The 23,940-nt window shown below is 36.2% G+C and overlaps 1 protein-coding gene across 3 annotated transcripts in view; it reads left to right on the top strand.

Moving 5' to 3' along the window:
- Positions 1-23,940, top strand: part of Kat6a (lysine acetyltransferase 6A) — a 135,660-nt gene that overhangs the window by 1,869 nt on the left and 109,851 nt on the right. For 2 of the 3 annotated variants that reach the window (XM_063239909.1, XM_063239906.1), the window contains exon 2: positions 907-1,793. In XM_063239909.1, coding sequence (XP_063095979.1) covers positions 1,197-1,793 — 597 coding nt within the window. In that variant the 5' untranslated portion in view covers positions 907-1,196. Of the gene's footprint in view, positions 1-542; positions 649-906; positions 1,794-23,940 lie in introns of all 3 variants that reach the window. The other variant, XM_063239907.1, reaches the window with a different exon arrangement.

Raw genomic sequence — 23,940 nt, 5'->3', positions numbered from 1 at the left:
GTTGGAATTCACTCCAGTGGGTGGATATTAGTCTCTTAGTTTGGGTTAGGAAAAGTTAGTCTGAATTTTTTAAAAGTTGAATTGGATTATTTTCAGACTTTGTAAGCACCTTTACACTAGGCTGTTTTCAGTATTACATTCATTTGCATTGGGAAATTTAAGGTACAGTAATACTATACTTAAATTATGAACTTGGTCTGTGAAACTTGTATTTCTTTTAATGATTGACTATTTTTATCTTCTGAATGTCTTGGAATTTTTTTTTTTTTTGTCTTTTTCGTTTTTATTGGTACCAGGGATCGAACTCACGACTGCCTGCTTGCAAGGAAGGCGCTTATGCCGCTGAGCTAAATCCCCAGCCCCCATGACTTGGAATTTTGAAAGATGAATGGTTCACTCATAACTTTCATTGCAGGATTCTTTCTGCTAATATAGATAGTTGTTGAAGCATTGCCTCAAAAAGACTAGGATGTTTCAATTATAATTGGTTTCTAAAAATGGACTTTGCTAGAAAACTGACATTGTTTTAATTACTTTTTCAGGCATAAGATGTGCTGAATAGTTTCCTGGGGAAACATGTCAAGGAAACCTTTCAGTTCATAGAGTGGTGAGCAGATTGTGGAGTACAGGTAGCCAGCACTCCTCTAGGTAGGCATAGCTTAGAATCATTCATTGAACATCTCATTGTATTTCCTCATTATATTTCAATTACTCATCTTTTTTCTTTTATTTGATTGCTTACATACATGTACGTCTAGGAATTTTGGTAGAAGTATATTAGTAGGAGTATTCAGTAAACACATTGCTTTTCCATTGCCTCAAAAAAGACTAGGATGTCTCAATTATAATTGGTTTCTAAAAATGAACTTTGCTGGAAAACTGACATTGTTTTAATTACTTTTTCAGGCATAAGATGTGCATTTTCTGCTCTGATACTGGGGATGAAGTCTGTGGACTTCTTACAGCTTTGTGAAGAGACCTATGTATGGTGCTATTGAAAACTTTTTGAGAAATTTCTGAAGTAAGAATGGGAAGGCATTCTGTTTTGTGAAAGGGAGGAAGGACTCAGGCCAGAAAACTTGTATGCTATGGTTAACTGGTTCCCATCCTCCGAGAATCTTGTTTTCCATGGTGTAAAATTTACTCAGCATCAAGATAAGGGATAACGACTCTATGGATATACAGAATCCTTCACCATGGTAAAACTCGCTAACCCGCTGTACACTGAGTGGATTTTGGAGGCCATCAAAAAAGTAAAAAAGCAGAAACAGCGTCCTTCAGAAGAAAGGATATGCAATGCAGTATCTTCATCCCATGGCTTGGATCGTAAAACTGTTTTGGAACAATTGGAGTTGAGTGTTAAAGATGGAACAATTTTAAAAGTCTCAAACAAAGGTCTCAATTCCTATAAAGATCCTGATAATCCTGGGCGAATAGCACTTCCTAAACCTCGAAACCATGGAAAATTGGATAAACAAAATGTAGATTGGAATAAACTGATCAAAAGGGCGTTTGAGGGCTTGGCAGAGTCTGGTGGTTCAACTTTGAAAAGCATTGAACGCTTTTTGAAAGGTCAGAAGGATGTATCAGCATTATTCGAAGGTAGTACTGCCTCCAGCTTTCACCAGCAGTTACGATTGGCTATCAAACGTGCCATTGGGCACGGCAGACTCCTTAAAGATGGACCTCTCTACAGGCTCAACACTAAAGCTGCCAATGCTGATGGGAAGGAGAGTTGCGAGTCTCTTTCCTGTTTACCTCCAGTGTCATTGCTTCCACATGAAAAGGACAAGGTGAGCAAGGTGTATGCGTTAGTGTTCATAGAAATGATGTAGAGTGCTACAAATTCATGTTTCTTTGAAGTTATATAGATATTACATTCAAGATGTATGTTTGGGACTTGAGTGATCTTTTCTGTGTGTTTTGTTTTGTTTTTGTCAGACAGGGTCTTGAAGAATAGTCTGGCCTTGAACTCATATAATGGAGGATGGCCCCAAACTCCAAGTAATCCTCCTGCCTCAGCCTCCTGAGTGATTGGTTTACAGGCATGTACCACCATGCCTGACTTCAGGTTTCTTATTAATGAATTCTAGCTATAAGAACTTCATAGATGCTAATCGTTTGGGTACTTTAATATATTTGAAGCTAAGATTTAAAAAAACTTAATTTAGAATTTTAAGAGTGACATACAGCTTTAAAGTTGTAAGGTTCTTAGGGTACCTTAGTGCTGTATGTTCTGGAGGAGACTTGAATTTGAAACCAACAGATGATTAAGAACAATCTCACTCCAGTTTATTGCAGGTTATCATTAGACAGGAGTAAGTCAGGTTCTCTTTTGTCTAAGATCATGAAGGCTTTTTCTAGGATGAGAAGATTATAAAGTTAGTATTGAGCATAATGCGGTGCATGGTGGCACATTCCTGTAATCCCAGCATTCAGGAAGCTGAGGCAGGAAGATTGTTCCAAGTTCAAGACCAATCTAGGCTACAAAGTGAGCCCAAGGCCAGCCTGCACTGCACAGCAAGACCCTATCTCAAAAAGACCAAAAAAAAAAAAAAGAAGAAAAGAAAAAGTGAGCATATTTAAAAATATTTTGAGATTTGATTTACTTCATTGTAGTTGATGACATCCCACTTGTAGATTTTTGTCTAGATCAGAGTTGAAAATTAGCATTAAGTATTTTTCTTTGGTGAACTACTTAGCGATATATTTTAGGATTTAGTTTTTTTCAGTGAGCTTTGGAATAAAAGCATATTGTTCAACATCTCTAATCTAAAAATCCAGAATGTTCTCAAATCTGAATCTTTTTTGAGTATATGCAAATGCTCTGAAGCTTAATGATCCACAGTTCTTCCAAGTTCCATATTTTGGAGAATTTTGGATTTTGGGCTTTCAGATAAGGATTGCTTAACATTCATTACAAATGCAAATACAAATACTCCACAGTCAAAAAAACTATAAAATCTGAAATAACTTCATGTCCCAAGCATTTTGGATAAGGGATACTCAACCTTTAAACTGATTCTTAAGAATGGGTAGAGAATCCCATTTAGAAAATAGTTCTACAGCAATTCAAGGTAGACAAGTAACTGAAGTGCTGTTTTGTAGTTCAGTACTGTAAGAACTGTAATTTTGTTTTATTTTATTTTTTTTTGAGACAGTATTACTGTGTAGTGTAGATTGTCCTTGAATTCACTGTATAGCCCAGCCTGGTCTTGAGCTTGTGACAATCCTTCTGCCTCAGCCTAGAAATTGTTTCTTGATTATATGGCTGAAGTTAAAGAAAATGACTTGATTCCTACAAGTGTAGTCAAATAATCTAATAGGTTAACTGTATGGAAACAGGAAGTTTATATTTTATAGCTAAATAATTCAGATTACAGTCAGTCAGTGTCTTTGCTATGAATTAGGTATTATAAGTTATTAAAACACTTGAGTATTTACTTGTGTAATAGTTTTTACAACTTCACCCCTCCCTGCCTTTTGAGACACGGGATTGATAAATTGTCCAGACTGGGTTTGAATTTGTGATCCTCCTACCTCAGTTTGCTAGACGACAGAGATTACAGGCATGTGCCACTATGCCCAGCAGAATTAGAAATTGTATTTTTTATTTTTTTGAACTGAGGATTGAACCTAGGGTCTCAAACATGTGAGTTATCATCTATACTACTGAGCTTATGTCTCCAGGTCTAGATATTTTGACACATATTAATTATACATAAAATGTCAGTTGTGCATATTTTTAAGAGGTAGTGAATTTGGATACAGTATAGTACAAGCAGGGTAAGTCCAAGTCTTAGACCCTTGGACTTTTTCTTTAGTAGGTCCCTCAAGGGCCATCTGACCTTACTGTGCAGCTGAGCAGAAGACCTTGCTGAGGCCATTGCACAGCCCATTTGGAAGAATGCAAGTTTACAAATACTTGTTTGGCTGCAGAGCTCTATTATGTAGTATAGTTAATCAGAGTGACTAAATTTGGAGTATACATTTGGGAAAATCGAGTTTCTTTGAGGAGACTGCTGTGTATACCGATTTCATTGGGAAACTGCTTTCATGATAACATCTATGAAATTAGAGTTGATGAGATATGCTCTGTATTTTTAAATGAAGTCATATTTTCAGCACTAAATTGCTTGAGTGATTTTCTTCAGAGGTGAAAAGTCCACATTCGGCGTCCTAATACTGTGAACTCCAATGTGAGGAATTATTTCTCCTCTAAACAGAGTATGCCTGCTGTTTTATTGTACTAGAACTACTTGCCTTCCTCTCTCTTGAAACTGCCCAGTCAGTTCTAAATCAGAATTGATTGGCTTGCTGTCATGGACCTAGATAATTTCAGGAAAAAATAAAAAAAGGAAAGGAAAAGAGAAAAGAAACTTATGTGTATGTATCCAGAATGTGTTTGACAGTGATAAAGAAAGGAAGATGTAACTGGAAACTATTACCCTGTTAGGCATTAATTAGCTCAGCAGATAGTTCTGAGTGCCTTCTGTGAGCCACACGCTCTGCTTGGAACTGAGGAGGCTTTATGGTCTCTAATGCTAATGCTTATGTGTCTGCTCACCTAGGCAACTGTGTAGTAAGAGATGAAGTTCAAGGACTGCAGTGTGTGGAAGGGCCAGAGCAAGTTCCTCTTCACTTTTTACTGAGTCAGTTCTTTTTATTTTGGCTGTTAACCTTGAGAAGAAATTGTGGGTTAGATTTTCAGCAGACAGGTAGTTTTTGTTCTTTTTTGGGAGATTAGTGTAGAAACATTTTTAAGTTTAGTGTAAAATCACTTGAAGGTTTGTGTGTTACTTTCACATTGGAAAGTAAAATCCATGAGATACCATGATTTAAAAGTCTTATCCATGTTATAAGGGACATTTCTGCACTAGTTTTAGGGCATGGTCATTTATTGTGTTATTTACTTAATAAATGTTTGCTCTGTGTCAGGTATCATAACTTCAGTGCTGTACACTAGTCCCCTGTATCCACCAGGGGTGTATTGCAAGACCTTTAGAAGATACCTGAGACTGAAGGTAGTGCCAGACCCTATATAGATGGACCCTGACTATGGTTTAATTTAGGATTTTTGTACCTTTTTTTTTTTTTTCTTCCTTTTGTACTAGGGGCTGAATTTAGAGCCCTGAGTTTAGTTCCCAGTACTGCAACAGAATTTTTTTCTATACTTACTAATTTCCTGATTTACAGTTTAGGGATTAATATTCAGATACCTTAATTATCAGAAAGTGGGGCTGGGGATTTAGCTCAGCGGCATAAGCGCCTGCCCTGCAAGCAGGCAGTCGTGAGTTTGATCCCCGGTACCGAAAACAAGGAAATAGACCCCCCCCCAAAATAATAATAAATAAATAAATAAATTATCAGAAAGGAAAATGTTGCTTTTTTTTGAATTGTGGGATTTAAGTGAGGAGAACTGTAAATTATTAATTACGTCATCAGAAATACTGAATATGCCTCATCAACTCTTAACTTCATATAGTATCATGCAAGCAGTTTTTCAATGAGATTGGTACATACAGTCTCAGCCCTTTTTAAATTTTTTTTAAAATCAAATCTTGTTAAGTTGCCTGGCTGGACTTAACCCAGTGATCTGCATGTTTTGGCCTCGATGTGCTGGGATTGCCCCACTGTGTTCTGGATTTCTAAAAAAATTTTTATAATGTAATGAAAACATCATACATTAGGAGAAACGGCTTTGGGTTTTGAATTTTGATCCATTCCTGGGCTATGGACTCTTGTGAAGCTGGACAGTGAGCTCCAGCTCCAGGAAAACACCAATACTCCAAAGTGTGGTGTGATGCCAATCTGTCATGGTCAGTAGGTATATTAAATGCACTTTTAATTTCTGTTATTTAAATTTACCATGAGTTTATCTGGAAGTAGTCATCTTGTAACTGCAGGAGCATTTGGGTTTTCTGTACTTTTTTTTTCCTAAGCGTCCATGCATACAGTAAGATTTGAGTTACCAATTAGGCATAATAAGAGATCAGTAACAATAATTAATAATCAAGTAGAATAATTATACTATATGTTCCTTAAAATTCATAAATTGTTTATTTTTAGAGTGTTTCATTTACTATTTTCATATTATGGTTGATCGTCAGATAACTAAAACTGTAGAATGTAAAACAATAGCTAAGAGGGGACTTAACTCACTTACTGCTTGTGTAACTAACATTGATGTGTACCAACAACGAAGTGTAGGTACTGTTATTTTATAGGTGAGCCATAAGAGATTCAGTAACTTGCTCATGTCACACTAGTACATCCCAGTAGAGCAGATTTGACTCCAGTATGGCTCCAGAGTCTTACACCTACATGGCCACCTCTTGTGGTTATAATGCGTATTTATCACTGTACTCAGGTACAGAGCTGTGAATGTCCTTGGTGCTTAACTTCATAGCACGTTTCCTAATTTTTTTTTTTTATCTCAAAGATACTTTCTATGTCCAGGCTTGGTGGTGCACACCTGTAATCTGGAAGGCTAAGGCTGGAGGTTCTTAAATTTAAGCCCAGTACCTGCGATTTAATGCTCAATGAGATTCTTTTTCTAAATAAAATATTAAAAATGGAGTGGTGTACAGTTCAGTGCATAGATCCGATGTTCAATTCCCAGTACTGCAACAAAACTTTTTTCTATATTTATTAATTTTTGTTTTGATTGTTAGTAAAGCTTTCTGATTTGCAGTTTAGAGATTAATAATAAGATACTTTAATTATCAGAAAGAAAGTGATGCCGTGAGGATGGTGTCTTGAAATGTAGCCCAAATTGATCTTGTCTCCCCTGTGTAGCCCAGGCTGACCTTGAACTCTCACATTCCTCCTGCTTCAAGCTCCTGAGTGTTGTGATTATTGGCAGTTACCCCTCTACGCACCTTCCAATGCTTTCTTTTTGAAATGTAGTTATAAATGTAAGATGGTTTGTTCATTTGTTTCATTTATGGTTCACTCAGCAAACATTTGAATGCCTTTCCAAAACTGCATTTAAGATTTGTATTCTGTGGGACACTAAGGCAGGCAGAAGAGAGATACTATAGTATACAAAGTACAGTTTGGGGGGGAACCCTTTCTAATAAATCATCTTTTTTTTAATTTTGTTTTTTTTTTTTGAGACAGGATCTCACCTCTATAGTTCAGACTACCTGTGAACTCACTATGTAGTTCAGGCTGCCCTTGAACTTTGGGCAGTCCTCCTGCCTCAGCCTCCCAAGCGCAGGGATTACGGGTGTGCATTACCATGTCCAGCAATGTCATCATTTTAAAATACCAATTAATCATTGTTAATTTTTGAGAAATAATTAGAGTTTCTTTGATGAAGTTTTATATACTTGAGGTTTGATGATCCATTTTCTTAGAAGGATTTATATTCTTTCCAGAAATACTCACCTTGATTCAAATTTTGGGCTTCACTGTATACATTTGCAGTAATTTATTTGGCTTATGTTCTGTATCACTAATCCAGAAAAATAAGCTCTTTTGTGGTGACCATCTAAATCATTAAAATGTTCTTTGGAGTAGTATTTTAGAACAGAATTGCAATTTACAGAAACATTTTGTTGGAAAGAGAAGAGGAGATAACTGTTATTGTGATTGTTTAGGTTACTATACAGTTAGGTAAATTGGAGCAAAAAGATTGATAAATCCTTTACCTTTTACTGTAAGTCATAGGTTAATACAGTAATCTTTTAGTAGAGAGTACTTAATTTTACAGGAATTTGTATTTTAAATCCAGAGTTAAGTGGGGTTTTGACAGGAACTTGATTTTTATTTCTTTTTTTTTTTTTGAGACAGGGTCTTGAGACGCAGTTGGGTTGGCCTTAAACTTACCACATAGCCTAGGCTAGCGTCAAACTCATGGTGATCCTCCTGCCTCAGCCTCCTGAGTGGTAGAATTACAAGCGTGCACCACCACAAGGAATTTAAATTTTTAAGGTAGAGATACTGATTAGACTAGGATATGTTCACAAGTTATTGAGAGTAAAAATGATAAAGTTTTGACTTAGCTATTTGGAAATGGTCTTTATAATAAAATTGTTAATATTTAATGTAGAATAGTGATAGAAAATTGTTTATAAGTGGAAGTTTGATAATTTTAATATCAGGTATCCTGTGTTATGTTATTTTATTAATAAGGCAGGGAATAGTTGTGCATGCTATTAAGTTTAGTTTGAATGAATTGCTTAACAGAACTATTGTTCATTTAAAAACTTTTGAAAACAAAAGATACTACAAAAATGTAATGTTATCATTTAAAACTAATCTTAAGTTTTAAAATGGTAATAAATGGTAATTTATATATTTAAATTCTGTACCATACATAGCCTATATTATTGTTTATACTGTTTTTTTGCTCCCATAAAAATGTATCACTAACAAATCCCTGAGATAGATTAATTGTAAGTATGATTAGGAATTGACTTTGTCTCAGCAGATTTGTCTATAAAAAACTCACAGACTTAAAATTAATTCAGGTAGAAATATGTTGATAATACTATATTTGTTTAAACCATATTTTGCTTTAATACAATCAAGTGTATTAAATTGAAATATTTTTTGGTTCTCTTTTGGTCCTGTCAGCTCCATGATATTTGGTGATTTTTAGCTCATGACATGCCCTGAAAGATTTGACCTATTAAAGCTTGGATTGGCCAGTATTAATCAAAGCATCTATGCCCAGGAAGCGTGCATAGCCATTTGTGTTACCTTTACTAACACTTAACTGTTTCTTGCCTATTATTAATAAATTCATAATAAAAGGAAAAAATTAAGACATCAGATGTTATGAATAGCTTCAAAAATAGAAATCCACAGGTTTCTAGCCTTCCCTTCCCCAACCTTGCCATTATCTATAGATTTAGGGAATAGAAACCAATACATAGTTAAACATTTTTAAGAGTGAATGATGTATTGAGTTCTGTGGGTTTTCTTTTTTTTTTGAGACAAGGTTTTGCTGTGTAGTCCAGGCTGAGCCTTTGACCTCACTGTATAGCCTAACCTGGCCTCAAACTCATGGCAGTCTTCCTGCTTCAGCTTCCTGAGTGCTGGGATTACAAATTTGCACCACCATGCCTGGCTTATGTACTGTTCTAAGTGTTAAACATGTGTTTCCTTATTAAAGTCTAAAAAGAACTCTAGATAAGTTTTATAGCTGTATTACAATATTTGTATTATAGCTCCTTACAGTGTTTAATATAGATTTTCATTGTGGCTTCTAATGTAAAACCAAATGGAAAATGAATATAAAATGTAAGACCCATTAAATTTTCTCTTACTTTTGTTGCCTGATTTTTATTGAGTTCATCCTGGATATATTGGCTGCTATTTTTTTTTACATGGCACTTACTTTGAGTATTGTGAAAACAAACACATAACAGGAACTGTTTGAGGAATCCACAAAGATTTATCATTCAGGCCTCTAGAGGTTATAAGGAGCTCCTTGACAGGATTTAGTTTTTTTTCTCTTTCGATGTAAAATTTTGGAGAAAATATATTTTGACATTGACTTTGTTCTGGCTGTAGAGAAGACTCAATCTAGTTGTCAAGTTTGTTGGTTAAAGTAGAATTAAAGAATTTTTTTCTGCTGAACTGGAGAGCTTCTTTAAGTTACAATAGTGAGTACTTTTCACACTTTAAAGAAATACATGTGTATTGTGTATATGAATTAAGAGCTTCATTCTGGTAAAGTTGTTTACCAAATGGCTATGCAAGAGTGGAGTCATTTCACAAAGAATCTGAGCAGGTGAATTAGACCACCTTCACTCTTGCACTTGGCCCAACGGAGCGGGATTAGGACTCATTCAGTGGCAGCTGGTTCCCAAGAAAACACAGGCGGTTCCTTTTGGTTTTTCCTTTTGATAGGAGAATCATAATTCTCAACAAGTGGCTTTCATCAGCTCTGTACATAGGTCTCTAAATTCAAGGCTGGAGAATGACCTGCAGCTCTTTTAGGAAACAGGTGAAGAAACAGTTTGTAGTATGGTACTATTTTGTTAAGCATAAAGATTACAATTAATGTAGCACTCAGATTTGTAGAATGCTGTTCTTGGTCAGAATAATTTGTGACTGCCACCAGTGGGAGAAAAAAATCCTGCTAAGGTAAAGTAAATCAGGCAGTAGTGTTGATGAATGTGTATTTTGTAGTTGAATTATATTATGCTTACAAAGTATAGATAAATTGTTAGAATTGATTCTTTTGGCTTTTGTAGAATTTTGAGCCAGTGGCAGTATTGAATCATAGTGATTGTAATTATTTCCACAAATAGAGAAACAGAGCCAAAGAGATGTATCCTGTCTGGTGTCATACAAACAGTTACTAATATTCAAGAGAATTGGTCAGGTCGTTTTTCATTTTTTCGGTAATACTGGTTTTGTAGTCTTTTAAAATGAGTGTTAGGTAGTGTAGAACTCTCTCCCTTAATGGAAATCATAGAAAAACCCTTGTCTAGAGAATTGTAAGCCGTAGTTGTGTAATCCGCTTGTTACAGAATTTGAAAATCGTTCTACAGTCTTACACATTGTTAGAGTTGAAACAACTTTTTTTTTTAATTTGAAGAGATTGTTTTTTTACAGTTCAAAGAGGACTTAAGTTTTAGCAAAATATTAGGAGAACATTTTGAGCCAGCTTAATGTGGGAAGAAAAATGTTCCTCTAGCTCTGAAAAAATGTCCACTTAGAAATAAATATGATTTTTTAGTGGATCTGCAACACCTCTCAGTGATTGGATAATTGGTTAGACTTTAAAGTTCTTGAGACTTAGACAGATGGCCAAGTACCAGCATTTGTATTAATGAAGTACTTTTTATCAAAGGTATTAAGTGTGAGTAGACGAATAGTATGTATTTCAGCACTCACTGTTTTATAGGTAACACCTGGGAGGAGCTTGGGAGCTTTGTACTAGTGCTGTTAAACTGCATAGGGAAGAAAGTGGGCAACAAATTATTTTTGCCTTTACTCATCTTTTTAACTAGTAATTCATCTTTATGTAACTTCTATTTTATCATAAAACAGAAAATTCATCACGATCGTAGCCAATAAAGATTAAGATTTAAGACAATTTTATGTAAAATAATTGGGTTAGGGTTTTAAGATTATTGGTATAATTTATGAAGGAAAAAACTGATGTAGAAAATCTGGAAGCTGAAATAATAAAAATAAAATCTTTCTGAAAGATTTTTATGTGTGCAAAAGATGACAGTTGACATCTTGTTACTGTGACCTTTTGTACACATAGGCTGATTCCCTGTTTTTTATTATTTTGGTACCGGGATTGGACTCACAACCTCGAGCTTGCCAGATGAGTGCTTAGGTCGGCTGAGCTAAATGGCTGGCCCTGGATTCTCTGTTTGAGGGGCATTAGCAGACCTGTACTATAGGTTGATTTTTCTTCCAACCATTTATGAACTGTACTTGACCTACAGAGCTACTGCTGAGTGTTAGTTTTCAATTCTTTGAGCTTGTAGGTTACTTTTTCCATAGTCATTGGCTACAGTGAAACATTTTAACTCCAGAGTTTTCTATAACTTGTAATAGAACTCTGAGAAACATAGTGATGTGTGGTAATGTGATCTACTTCAGTGATTTCCCAGTCTTACTTAAATTTTTTTTCATTGCAGTTAGGTTTTCTTTAATTCTGTAACATAAATCTAAACCCCTGTTCTTTCTAAAGAGGTAGTTCTTGATTCTAAATCCACTTTAGCCACACCTGAGGTACTTAAAAAAAGAAACACCAAGCATTAGATTAATCTTTAGCTGTGGGATCCAGGTGTCAGAGGGGTGTGTGTGTGTTTAAAGAATGTGTACTTAATGTGCAGCCAACTGTTTTCCCTGCCAGCTGTTACATAGGACTGCTTTTCTTTTTGGAGAAAATCACACAATCACATGATAGAGTGCTACTCACAAATTCGCGTCCCCCAATCTCAGCTCCATGACACTGCATCTTTGTATAGCCTGTTCTCACTGGATCTTTCTTATTGTCAGTATCTAGTTCCATACATATCCTTCATAGAGTGGAGTCTGTCTGTCCATCTATTCAGTGCTATTCATGCTAACTTCAATATTTCTGTGCTTAAGTTTACCCCCTTGCTGCCTTCTTTAGTAGAGAGAAAGAGAAGTACCATAGGTTTACCCTCCGTTTACATGTGGGATCCTACTCTCTCTGGCCTCAAGAATCTTGTTTCATTAAGAATATACATCCGTCTTTTGACTCTGCTATCTTTCTCTCTTTCACTTCTTAGCCCTGGACATACACCTTAGCCCTGGACATACAGAAGTCCTTTTTATCAGAGTGAAAAACCAACCAACCAACCAACTGACTCCCTTTTTTCAGAGCCTCTTTTCTATAGCCTGTCGATCTCATGCTTTTGAAAAATGACTGCTCTGCATTCCAGATCTGCTGCGGTCCAGCTTTTGGCCCTGGAATACAGTTTGAAGCTGCTCTTTTGGATGGTTTTTAAGTTTTATTTTACCTGAACTGTCAGCAGCATTTTGTACTTCTTAACTGTTTTCTCCTTCCTTGGCTTCTGGGACAATTCTTTCCTTTGAATTCTTTCTTTTCTTTCATTTTCACAGTAACTCCTTTTCAACATGTTATCTTTTGCCTGTATTTTATGTTAGTCTTCCTTAAGGTTCTGTTTTTCACCCATTGTTTCTTTTTCCATTCTCCTGCATTCTCTCTCTCCTCTAAATTGAAACCTCTAACATTACAATTCCAGGTGTCACTTCTGAGCTCCGAACTTGTATATCATCCTGCTGTGTATGGATAATATCTTACCTCCATCATTGCACATTTGCAATGATCTGGGTGTATTTGTCAGTCAGCTGCAACTTGCTTTTCTACTTTCTTCCTGTAATAAGAGGCATTGCCATTGACTAATACTTAAAACAGAAACTGGTATTATTTTCCATACCTTTCTTGGGTTCCTTTTGGATTCAATTCTGGTGTGTCCCCAGTCTTCTCTTAACATTTTTTAAGCATGACAGTTAATAATTAACCTCATCTCCTCCATTTCAGCTTCCACTTTTGGTCCTTGGCATTTCCTTCCTGATCTACCTGAGCAGTGTTCTCACCAGCTTTCCCTCTTCCAGTCATCTCTCTCCAGTTCAGATTATTGCTAATAATGCTCGTATTAAGAAATGATTAAGAACAAAGACTCAAGGACCAGGCCTTGTAGATTTATGTGCTATGTTGATACTACTTGCTTTACAACCTTAAACTTTCTTTGCCACATTTTCTTCTACAACATAGGAATAATACAGTGCTTATCTCATCACAAAGTTGTGAGGGTTTAATGAGTTAATATACCTCAGCACTATCTAATAAAACTTTGTACAATGATAGAAATGCAGTGGTACCTCCGTTCAAAAACTTGATTTTTTACATACTTCTGGTTGCAAACTGAGTTGGATGAGAACCATATCAAATTGAGTCGTTAGGTTCAGTGTTGACCTTATGGGGAAATAAGATTTAGTTCTTGTCCAGTTTGGTTTGCAGCCAGAATCATGGAGAGAATTGAGTTTGTAAACCCTGCTAACACTGTACTCTGTATTAGTCATCACCTCTGGTGGTCATAGCCAAAAGGTAGCTGTTGATATCTTGAGATGTGGTTACTTGCACTTACAGTTTTGTCTCTTTTTTTTTTTTTTTTTTTTTTTTTTAGGGCAGGGTTTCACTATGCAGTTCAGACCTGAACTCACTTTATAGCCCAGGCTGGCTTCAAACTCGCCACAGTCCTCCTGCCTTAGCCTCCAGAGTACTGGGATTACAGGCGTGCACCACCATGCCTGGCTTGCACTTTTAATTTTAATTGTAATTCAGTTGGAGTAGCCACATACAGCCAGTAGGTTCTGTATTAGACAGTGTAGAATGTATAAAATCCTTAGAATAGTGAAAAGAAACTATATAAATGTTTTCCATTACTATATTTCCAAAATTAAATTTAACTTCTCTGCTTAAAATCTTTCAGTGCCACATTCTATGGTATAGTATATATGATTTGTGGCCATCTTCTTGAGTTGCTCCAAACTTATACTGCTTTTTCATATGCCATCTGTGTACACTAGTAGTATGCCCTGGAGGATTGCTTGAAATGGAAATTTTGTTTTTGTTTTGTTTTGAGACAGTATCTCCCTGTATAGTCCAGGCTGGTCCTGAGCTCACTTATAGTTCAGGCTGACCTTGAGCTTGAGATCCTCCTGCTTCAGCCTCCCTCACTCTAGGATTATAATAACACACTGCCATTTATGGCTGAAATACAGATTTCTTGTTTTTTTTTTTTTTTTTTTTTCTTGCAATATGAATTCTTGAGCAGAGTTCCAGTCTACTTATTCAGAAGGTAGGATTGGACTTGCAGGCTACGTGTGTTCATAAGTTTGAGGATTTCTCTGCTCTGTGTCAGACTCTTCATAGTCCCCTAGATTTACTTGCTTTTTCTTTTTCCTGTCGGGAATAATTATCAGTTCTTTCTTTATTAGCTATTGTTGAGCCTTGCAGACTTAGTTCAGTCATGTTCTTGCATTCCAGTCTCTCAATGTCATTCTCACTGCTCCCTGACTGACTTGGCTCTCTTCATGCTCCTGGTAGCCTGCACATACCTCCATCACAGCCCTTTTTACATTTGTCATGACCTGTGTCTAGGTGTCCCCCCAAAGCCTCATGTTGTCGGTGGGGCTTTTCCAAGGTGACTGGATCTAGAGTGTGTGATTGATGCATGCAGTGCTGGGATTAAGGGTGCGAGTAGTAGGTGATTACCAAATCAGTCCACTGATTAGTTTGGCACTGTGCTAGTCCTGGGTACAGTGTAAGGAACCAAAAGAAGCTTGTCTTGCCCTTTCTCAGTGCCTTGCTACCTCCTGCCCTCCATGAACTGTTTCTCCTCTGTAATGCCACTTTGCTTTGCAGCCAGCCAATTGTAGACTGAAACCTCTACAAACTGAGATAAATCAATCTTTCTTCCCTTAACTTGTGGGTGTTGGGTATTTTGTCTCAGCAATGACAGCTGTGTATTAATGTTTTTAACCTATTGCCTATTAGTGAATTTAGGGTCTTATTTTTTGTCTTTGTATTCCCATCTATCTAACACAGCGTATGGTTGCTTTACAAATATTTATTGAACACCTTCCAGTTGCCAGAACAATGATTTTGTCCTGAGTAAAGGAACTGCAGTCTTTGTAATTAACATGTGTAACGATACAGTACTCTGATGGGCTGCAGCAGTACTATGTGAATGCAGAGGATGGGTGGGGTGGGCCAAAGAAGCCTTAGAGGAAGTCACATGTGAGAGATTAGTGAAATGGGGAAGCAGATGGGTGTGGTGGGAAAGAGTGGTTCCTGCAGAGGGAACAGCATGTACAAAGGCCTAGAAGCAAAACATTTAGGCACATAGTAAATGTATAATGGGATGTGAGTTTTAAAAAATTGGACATCTCACTTGTATCTCTGTTTTCACCTTCCCCATCAAACACTGCATTGTATATGCTTTGTATTTTTAAAGTAGGTTTTATCCTTGATATCACGCTTTCTTTGAGTTGATGGATGAGGTGTGATAGAATAACTTGTAAGCCAACAGGATACAGTTTATTTATTTTACTTTTTAAAGCAGAAAAAATGACTAGTTTTTTTCTGAAAATTATTCATCAGGACTAAGAACACATTTTTCTCATTGTATAAGACCAGACCAAGATTTGAAACAAACATCTTTAAATTTACAACACTGAGAAGGCATGTTATTTAAGAAAGCTGACAGACAACCAGCATGTCAACCACAACTGTCACTTTGTTGCCCTAGTTGGTGTTGCTGCTGCTATTTCTCTGATTAACCCTCCTGCAAGAGTAAAAAGGCATTGGTTAATGTTCAGTGCAAGTGCCAACTATTAACACCAGCTTTTGGGTGTTTGGGGCATTGTGCATGTAATGTTCAGTAAAAACTTACCTTTTACTTTCCTTAAATGCTTTATATGTGGATTGACTTAATTATCTGTGAACATTGAGAATAAAGACTGATACAAATCTAGTTTTGTTTCTGATGACAGCAAAGTGGAACAAACCCAGAGGAGAATGAAGTGGGAAATAAAATCATTTCCCCTAAAACTTCATGTGTGTAATGTCATGTTTCTGAAGTATTTTAAGTTATAAAGAATTTTGCTTTTACATGTATTTTACTTTGCTATAATACTTTCAAATAAGATAGGTGTTACAGGTTTGTATTTAAATGCCCCTCCAAAGCCTCATATGCTCTTAGATAGGGGGCTCCTAGGAGAGGTTACTGCTCCATGGACATGTGATTCTCATTATGGATTAGTCCTCTGATGGGATTCTAGCTGAACATGGTGGGGGAGGTGAAGCCTGGTTGGAGGAGGTGGGTACCTCAGCCTCTGATCAGTCTCTGCTGCTTATCTGCTATGCTGTAAGGAAGCCTTTTCTGCCATGCTATCTTGCCTTGGATCCAGCATACTATGGATTGAAACCTCTACAAATTGTGCACCAAAGTGTCCTCCTGCTTTACTTGTGGGTGTGAGATGTGTCACAGTGACAAGAAAGTGATTAAGACAGTAGATAAATTCAGATGCTGGGATGACCAAGTTTTACTTACACAGAATTAAACAGTTAAGGGAGTAAATGGATCTAGAACAGGTCCTTCGAGTCCAGACTTCTTTAGCCTCTTGAGAATGACTGGTGTTTATGAAAATGACTAGCATCTAAAAAAGTATTTCTTTAGCATACATCTGTTAAATTGTTTATCAAATTATATGTGTTATTAATCTTTGTGTGCAGCCCTTGGCACTTTATCAGATGATCAAAACTTTTTTTAATTGAAATTGTCAGGTTTGAATTTCTAATGATAGGAAGTAAATAATTTTTAGAAAAAACATCACTTAAATTACTGAGAGTGGTGGTGCACATCTGTAGTCCCAGCACTTGGGAAATGGAGGCAGGAGGATTGCTGAGTTAAAGACAAGTCTTGGCAACAATATGAGTTCGGGGCCAATGTGAACTACAGAGTAAAACCATCTGTATCTATATCTGTGTATAGATATAGATATATAAGTATACACATATACATATATACGTATATACATTTGTATATATGTATATACATGTTCAGCTAGAATTCCATCAAATACGTACATTTGTATATACATATATATGTATATATACATGTATATGTATATATACTTGTGAATGGGTATGTATATCTACATATGTAAATGTGTATATATATATAGATATATATGATTTTACTCTGTATATATATATATGTATATATATATATATATATATATATACTGTTTTAATAAATTAGTTTATCCCCTCAGATTTTACAGCCTCCACAGGTTAAGAGGGAGAAAACTTCAGATGTGTTCTAGCAGTGTTTGATACTTTAACTGAAAGTACCATTTCCTGCTTCTTCAAGGTAATGTTCATTGTCATCCATGTTGTACTTTCAAAAGTTAAAGATATTCTTAATAGATAATGTATTTATCAGTATATGAAATTTTAAAGAGTTTTCCTGAAGAATACTACTCTAATTCCTGTCCCTAGCTGCCTGGTTCTCTTGAGAGATAGCCAGTGAGTTTATTTTGTACTTTTTGTATAAGAATATTCCATGACTGGTGTGGTAGTGCACGCTGTAATCCAGCTGAGGAGACAGCGGCAGGAAGATCACTTTTGAGTTTGAGGCCAGCCTGGACCATTAAAGTGAGTTCAAAGCCAGCCTAAATTGCATAATGAGATCCTGTCTCAAAAAACCAAAAAAAAAAAAAAAAAAAGAATATTCCAGATTGGTACATCAAAGCTTGGTGTTATTATAGCATAATTTGTGTAACTAATTCCATGCTAAAGGGCATTTGTACACTGGGCATGGGTGGTGCACATCTGTAATCCCAGCACTCGGATACTGAGGCAGGAAGATTGCTACAAGTTTGACAACAGCCTGGGCTACAAAATAAGTTGAAGGCCAGCCTGAATTACCTAGTGAAACTCTGTCTCAAAAAAAGAAAAAAAAAGGCTTGTGTTTACAAATCTTTTTTCTTTTTGGTATCAGGAACCAAATTTAGGACCTCGCACTTGCCAGGCAGGCACTGTGCCACTGAGCTAAATCCCTGGCTCTGTTTACAAATCTCTTATGCTTACAGACAATACTTCATTAAGTACTAAGATGGTACATCATTTCATTTACAAGTTCCTAGAAGTAGAGCTACTCAGTAAATGTCCTTGTAACTCTGATAATTCTCAGTATCTATCCAAAGAAATTCCTCAGTAGTAGTTGGTTTACAACTTTTGCTACACATTGTCACCTTTTTGGTCTTGGGCAATCTCACGTACTTTATTTTTTTTTTGGAGGGTGGTACCAGGGATTGAACACTGAGTTAGATCCCTGCCCCTTTTTACTTTAAATCAGGGTCTTGTTAGGTTGCCCAGACTTGTTAAGTTGTCCAGTTTGCTGTCTTCCTGTCTCGGTTTTCAAAATGCTGGGGTTATGGGCATGTAATCCCATGTCCTGCAAACCATTATATATTGTTTACTGTATTTTTTTAGTTTTATTGGAGTTTGTTCTCCTATCTTACTGACCAGACAGACAGCCCTTGATCTGTGTTTCTGCTACTAGAGTGTTCTTTATATGATTGTTTAAGGTGATGTTCTTTTTATTTTTTACTTTTTGATACCGGGATTTGAACTCATGACCTTGTGCTTGCCAGGCAGGCACTGAGCCGTATCCCTAGCCCTTAATGTGATGCCCTTATAGGCCGTCAGAATTTTTTTTTTTTTGCTGTTCGTGTAGAAATATTTGTCTTTTTGCCAATCAGAAATTTGCTAGATTTTTCTTCTTTCAGCTATAATGTTCCTGTATAAATGTCTTTTGCTGGGCCACATGTAAGTAATGATCTGTGCTGATTGATTTTTGTGTTATAGGAGCTCTTACTTACTGGAATAAAAATCGGCCTATTGCTTTTCTACTGATGTCAGGGAAATCCTGTTTAATAGATGTAGTGTTTGTGGCTTTGAGTGTACATTATGTAGTCCTTATATTTGAAAACCTGTATAATTTTGAACAGAAACTACATTTGCATCATAGCAACTCTATAAGAAAGAGTGCAGTAAATCCTTGGGTAGGTCAAGTGGTTTGCCAAAAGTAATTTGCCTGTTAGAATGTAGAGGCTAGTAGAATTGACAAGAGGTGGGAAATTTGCAACAGAGTTCAGATAAACTGAAATTCTATTAAATTAGTGCAGTAGTTTAATAAATATGGAATGATTATAACACTAATTCTGGTAAGTTTAGGGCTTTATGCTTACTTGACTTTAAAGTTACCTAATTCTCTGATGAGCTTTCGTTCATTTTCTGTAAAAGAGGGTTAGTAATAATATTTAAATTGCCAAATTCATAAAGTAGCTACTTATTTATTTATTTATTTTGCTTTTTTTTTTTTGAGACAGGATCTCACTGTACAGTTCAGGCTGCCCCTGAACTCACTATATAGTCTGGGCTAGCTTCAAACTTGCGTCAATTCTCTTGCCTCAGCCTCCTAAGTGCTGAGATTACAGGCGTGCACCACCGTGCCAGGCTAGTGGCAACCTTTTTAAAGATTGCTTTTAACCTGAGCAGGTCATAACTCTAGTGGATTTTTTTTTTTTTTTGTCTTTTTCCTTTTTATCGGTACCGGGGATCAAACTCTCGACTGCCTGCTTGCAAGGCAGGCACTTACGCCGCTGAGCTAAACCTCCAGCCCTTTATTTCATTTTTTTTCTTTCCTAGTGGATTTTTTAGCCTTTACTTTAAAAATAGCAGGAAGTATTGACTCTTCTTTCACCACTAAAATGAAACAAAAAAAATCAGATTATCCACAAAATTTTACTGTCATATTTTGAAGACTACAGTATTTGAAATTTTCATGAACAGATATAAATTTTAACAAGATATAGAAATATCCACATAGTTTAAAAAAGCATTTCTCTTGTTTGATTTTATTATATCCAATGGCATAGGCAGCTATTTTTTTTTTATTTTTTTATTTTTTTTTGTCTTTTTCATTTTTATTGGTACCAGGGATTGAACTCACAACTGCCTGCTTGCAAGGCAGGCGCTTATGCCGCTGAGTTAAATCCCCAGCCCCATAGGCAGCTATTTAAAAAATAACAAGATATATTTGGTAGCCATTGTGGGTTTACTATTATCTGGTTTTGAAGTCCTTTATTGCATTCATTGTTTTTTTGTTGTTGTTGTTGGTTCTATTCTGTTTTGTTTGGTTTTTACGATGTCTGAAGGTATCCACAGCTATTTTGAAGACAACAAGAGGTATTATGGTATAACCATTGTTGATTTCCTATTTTTGAAGTCCAGTGTCACTTATACTGGTTTGCTTTGATTGGCTTTATTCTGTTTTGTTTTGCTTGGTTTTATTCTTTAAAATAAAAATAATAAAAAATAATTATATAAATTAGGATAGATATTCTGTGGTCATATTCTTTTGGAACTGCTTGAACAGTTCTCCTTTGCACCAGTTTGGCCATATGTTTTGTATTTGGAGGTAACTCTCTGTGTTTTTCTAATAGAATAAAACCAAAAGCTTCATAGAAGCAAACCATATTGCCTTTATTAAAATTGTCAAAATAGGTCTCTATTGTTTCGTGAGACTCAAGAATAAAGTAAGGACAAAGTCATAGAACTTTTTTCCTGAATGCAGAATGCCCTGGCTCATATTAGGAATTGAGTTAATGAATTTAGCATAATTAAACATCATGTTGTATAGTTCTCAAACTGTCACGTGGGGATCTTGTTAAAATGCATTTGCAAGTCTTTGGTGAAGATTTGCATTTCTAACAAGTTGTCAAACTGTTGCATGAAACAAATGCATGATAAATTTCCATAGGACCAAATCTCTTTTTCACTCTTGACCAGTTATCTTTTTTGTGGGCTAGGAGAGGGAGGGTTACTGTGTATTGAACCCAGGGCCTTCTTATGGACTATATTCCTAACCCTTTTAGCAATTTTTTAATTTTGAGATCTTATTAAGTTACTAAATTTACTAGACTGGGCTTAAATTTTTGATCCTTCTGCTTCAGTCTCCCAGTGTACTGGGGTAACAGACTTCAGACCAATTATGTTAAATCCTGTACTTATTTTTTCAGATAGTCATAAAATTATATGACTATTTTTAGACATTTTTTCAGTAGATTTCTGCTGGTATAGATAGAACTTTGACTGAATAGATCATCGGTCTAAAACAGTTGTTAACAAACTCTTTTTTGTAGCTGAAGGACCAGATTATAAATATTTTTGGCTTTTAGGGCCATATTCCTGTGAGATTTACAAAATGGCTGGTGGCTAGATTGGGTCTACAGATCTGGTTGCAGATCCCTGCTCTAGAACAGCAGGGTGTTGCACTCAGTTGTCAGGTATATTGAATACAATTTAAAATAAAGTAAGGAGTAAGTTAGTTGAAAAATTAAGGTGGTACCTCTATAATAACAATACTAATTCATTTACTTTTGAATATGCTGTCGTGGAACATGAGTTGTTTGCAGGGGTACCTAGGAATACCCCTGAGGATACATGCTACTGGCAAGAAAATAGCTAACGTCAACTACTCTAGAGTTTCAGTTTATGCACCTAAAAACTGTACAGATGTCTTGGAATTTCCCCTTTTATTAGATGAGAGGAAGAGGTTGTGATAGGTGGGAAGAGTTAGGGAATCTCCATATGGGTATCAGTGCAGCATTTCTGTTAAGTTGCCTTTTGTAGACAAAAGTGAAAAATATGAAGTTCTCAGATCAGATGAAACTATCCCTAGGTACCCTTTGCAGTTACCATCTTTTAGGACTGGGAACAGAATTGGGGCTGTGAATTTGCTTTCTGTTTTTACCACTTAACTCACTGAATGAATTTTAATTATTTAATCTCTCTGCCCTCATGTTCTGCATAGGATAGTGATTCTGCAATTTAGGGCTTTGCAGGAATTTTGGGTAGCACATGGTATAGCAGTGGTGAATGTTGGCCCTTCAGTGGTTGTTACTGTCTTCTTTTTCTGATCTGCCCACAGAGCAGGTTATTAATGTACTGAAGGAGGCTGAGGAGACGAACATTGCTGGCACATAAAATCATAACATTTTCTTGGAAGTATAAAAAAAGTAAAACAGGAATACTTTTAAAAATAATACACAAAGATATCTTTGTGTATTACTATTAAAAATACACTTTGTGTATTAAAAATAATATATAAAGGCTATCTCATAGGTAAGAAAAAATCATTTAATTATAAAAATAATTCTTAGGATTTCTTTAAATTCAAACTCTTATTAAAATAATCTGAAAGATGAGAAGATTTTTCCTCTATAAATATGCCCTAAATGTTTACATGTTATCTTTGTGTGACTTTGATCTACATCCCCAGCCTCTCTTTATTTTTTATTTTTGGGCCAGGGATTTCACTAAATTGCTGGGCTGAACTTTTGATTTTTCTGCCTCAGCCTCCTGGAGGTGCAGGGATCACAGGAGTGTGCCATTATGCCTGTTTGATAAGGGGATTCTCTTAACTGCCATTTATTAATGGCAGATATTCACTGCCTTTTGATTAGGAATCTGTTTCAGCTTAAGTACCTTATAGCTTGCTCTACATATTTTGGACACATGCTGAATGTTAAATAATTTGCTGGCTTCCACAGAGATGGAGGTATTCATAATCTTTGTAAATGAAATAACTTTGCTTTGATGTCATGAATAATTTTCTTTGACATTTTTGTAGCTATATAGTAAATTTAGATTTTTTTGTATAGCCTAGAACTGATAATATTGTTAGCCTTGTAGGGGAATGTAAACTTTCATCCCTCTGAAGGTTGCATAGCTTTTTTTTTTTTTTTTTAATACTGGGAATTGAACTCAGAACCTTGTGCTTACTAGGCAGGCACTATGCTACCAAGCTATATCCACAGCCCTATGTAGTTTTGATTACTGCCAATTTCATAGATTTATAAGAGGAGAAAATTTTAGCTAAGTCCATATATATGGGAGTCCTACAAAACACGAGACTTAGAGAAAGGTCACATTGGACTGTGTCATCCTGAACTATCGAAAGGGACTGGGACCTAGGATTGCTGGTGATAGGTGAGGGGAGATGATCACAAGCAAGTCAGGAGATGAGGGGAAGGGAGAAATGTAAGCCCAGGGAGTAAATGCACAGTGAATAAGGCTGTCCTGCTATGCAGAGAGATGAAAGGCCTCTCAGGTTATAGCAGTTACCTCAAAGCAGCTTTCTTCCTCTTCAAGATATCTTACTAAGGTAGATTTCCTTCAGAGATGTAAATGTGTTTTGCAAAAGGACAGCTTTTCAGAATTACTTTGGTGTCTGCAGTCTCAAAATAACCTCAAAATGTGCCAGAGAAGTCTGTTTTGGGGAGGTACATTCCAGATCCTTACAGTCATATTTTTGGGTAATGTGTCTTGGACTCCTGCAAAAAGGTGCCATAGAGTACTGATGGCAGAAACATGAAGTCATTGCTGTTGAGCAGGGCTAGTCATGCCTCTCACATTGATCGCCAGCTTCCTTGGTTTAGGACCACATCTTTGCTTTCTTTTCTTAATCCCCTCCCTTGTCCTCTTCTCCCCTCCCTTCCCCTCCCCAAATATAATGATAACCCAGCATGTGGTAGGACTGTGTTAGGGATTTGGCAGTGAGCCAGATGTCACAATTCTCTGCCCTCCCAGAGCTTAACATTAGTTAACTGACTCCAGCTCTAGGCTTTTAGAGCTTATACCTTAGACCTTTGTCTCAGCGCTCTTTCTAAAATTTGTTTGTAATCCTCAAGTCCAGTGGATTTTGATTGCTGTCCACACAAAGTTCAGGCTCCTTGTTAGTCTTCATGCACCTTCATCTATTGTCATGATCTTGTTCACTCTTAGTCTTCTAATACTATATATTGTAATCAGTTTGCACCACCGTCCTT

Source organism: Cavia porcellus, unplaced genomic scaffold (assembly GCF_034190915.1).
Source record: "Cavia porcellus strain 051 isolate PalLab524CR breed Dunkin Hartley unplaced genomic scaffold, mCavPor4.1 scaffold_29, whole genome shotgun sequence".
Taxonomy (NCBI): domain Eukaryota; kingdom Metazoa; phylum Chordata; class Mammalia; order Rodentia; family Caviidae; genus Cavia; species Cavia porcellus.
Note: the sequence above shows the minus strand (reverse complement) of the source record. Positions and strands in the feature narration are given on the sequence as shown.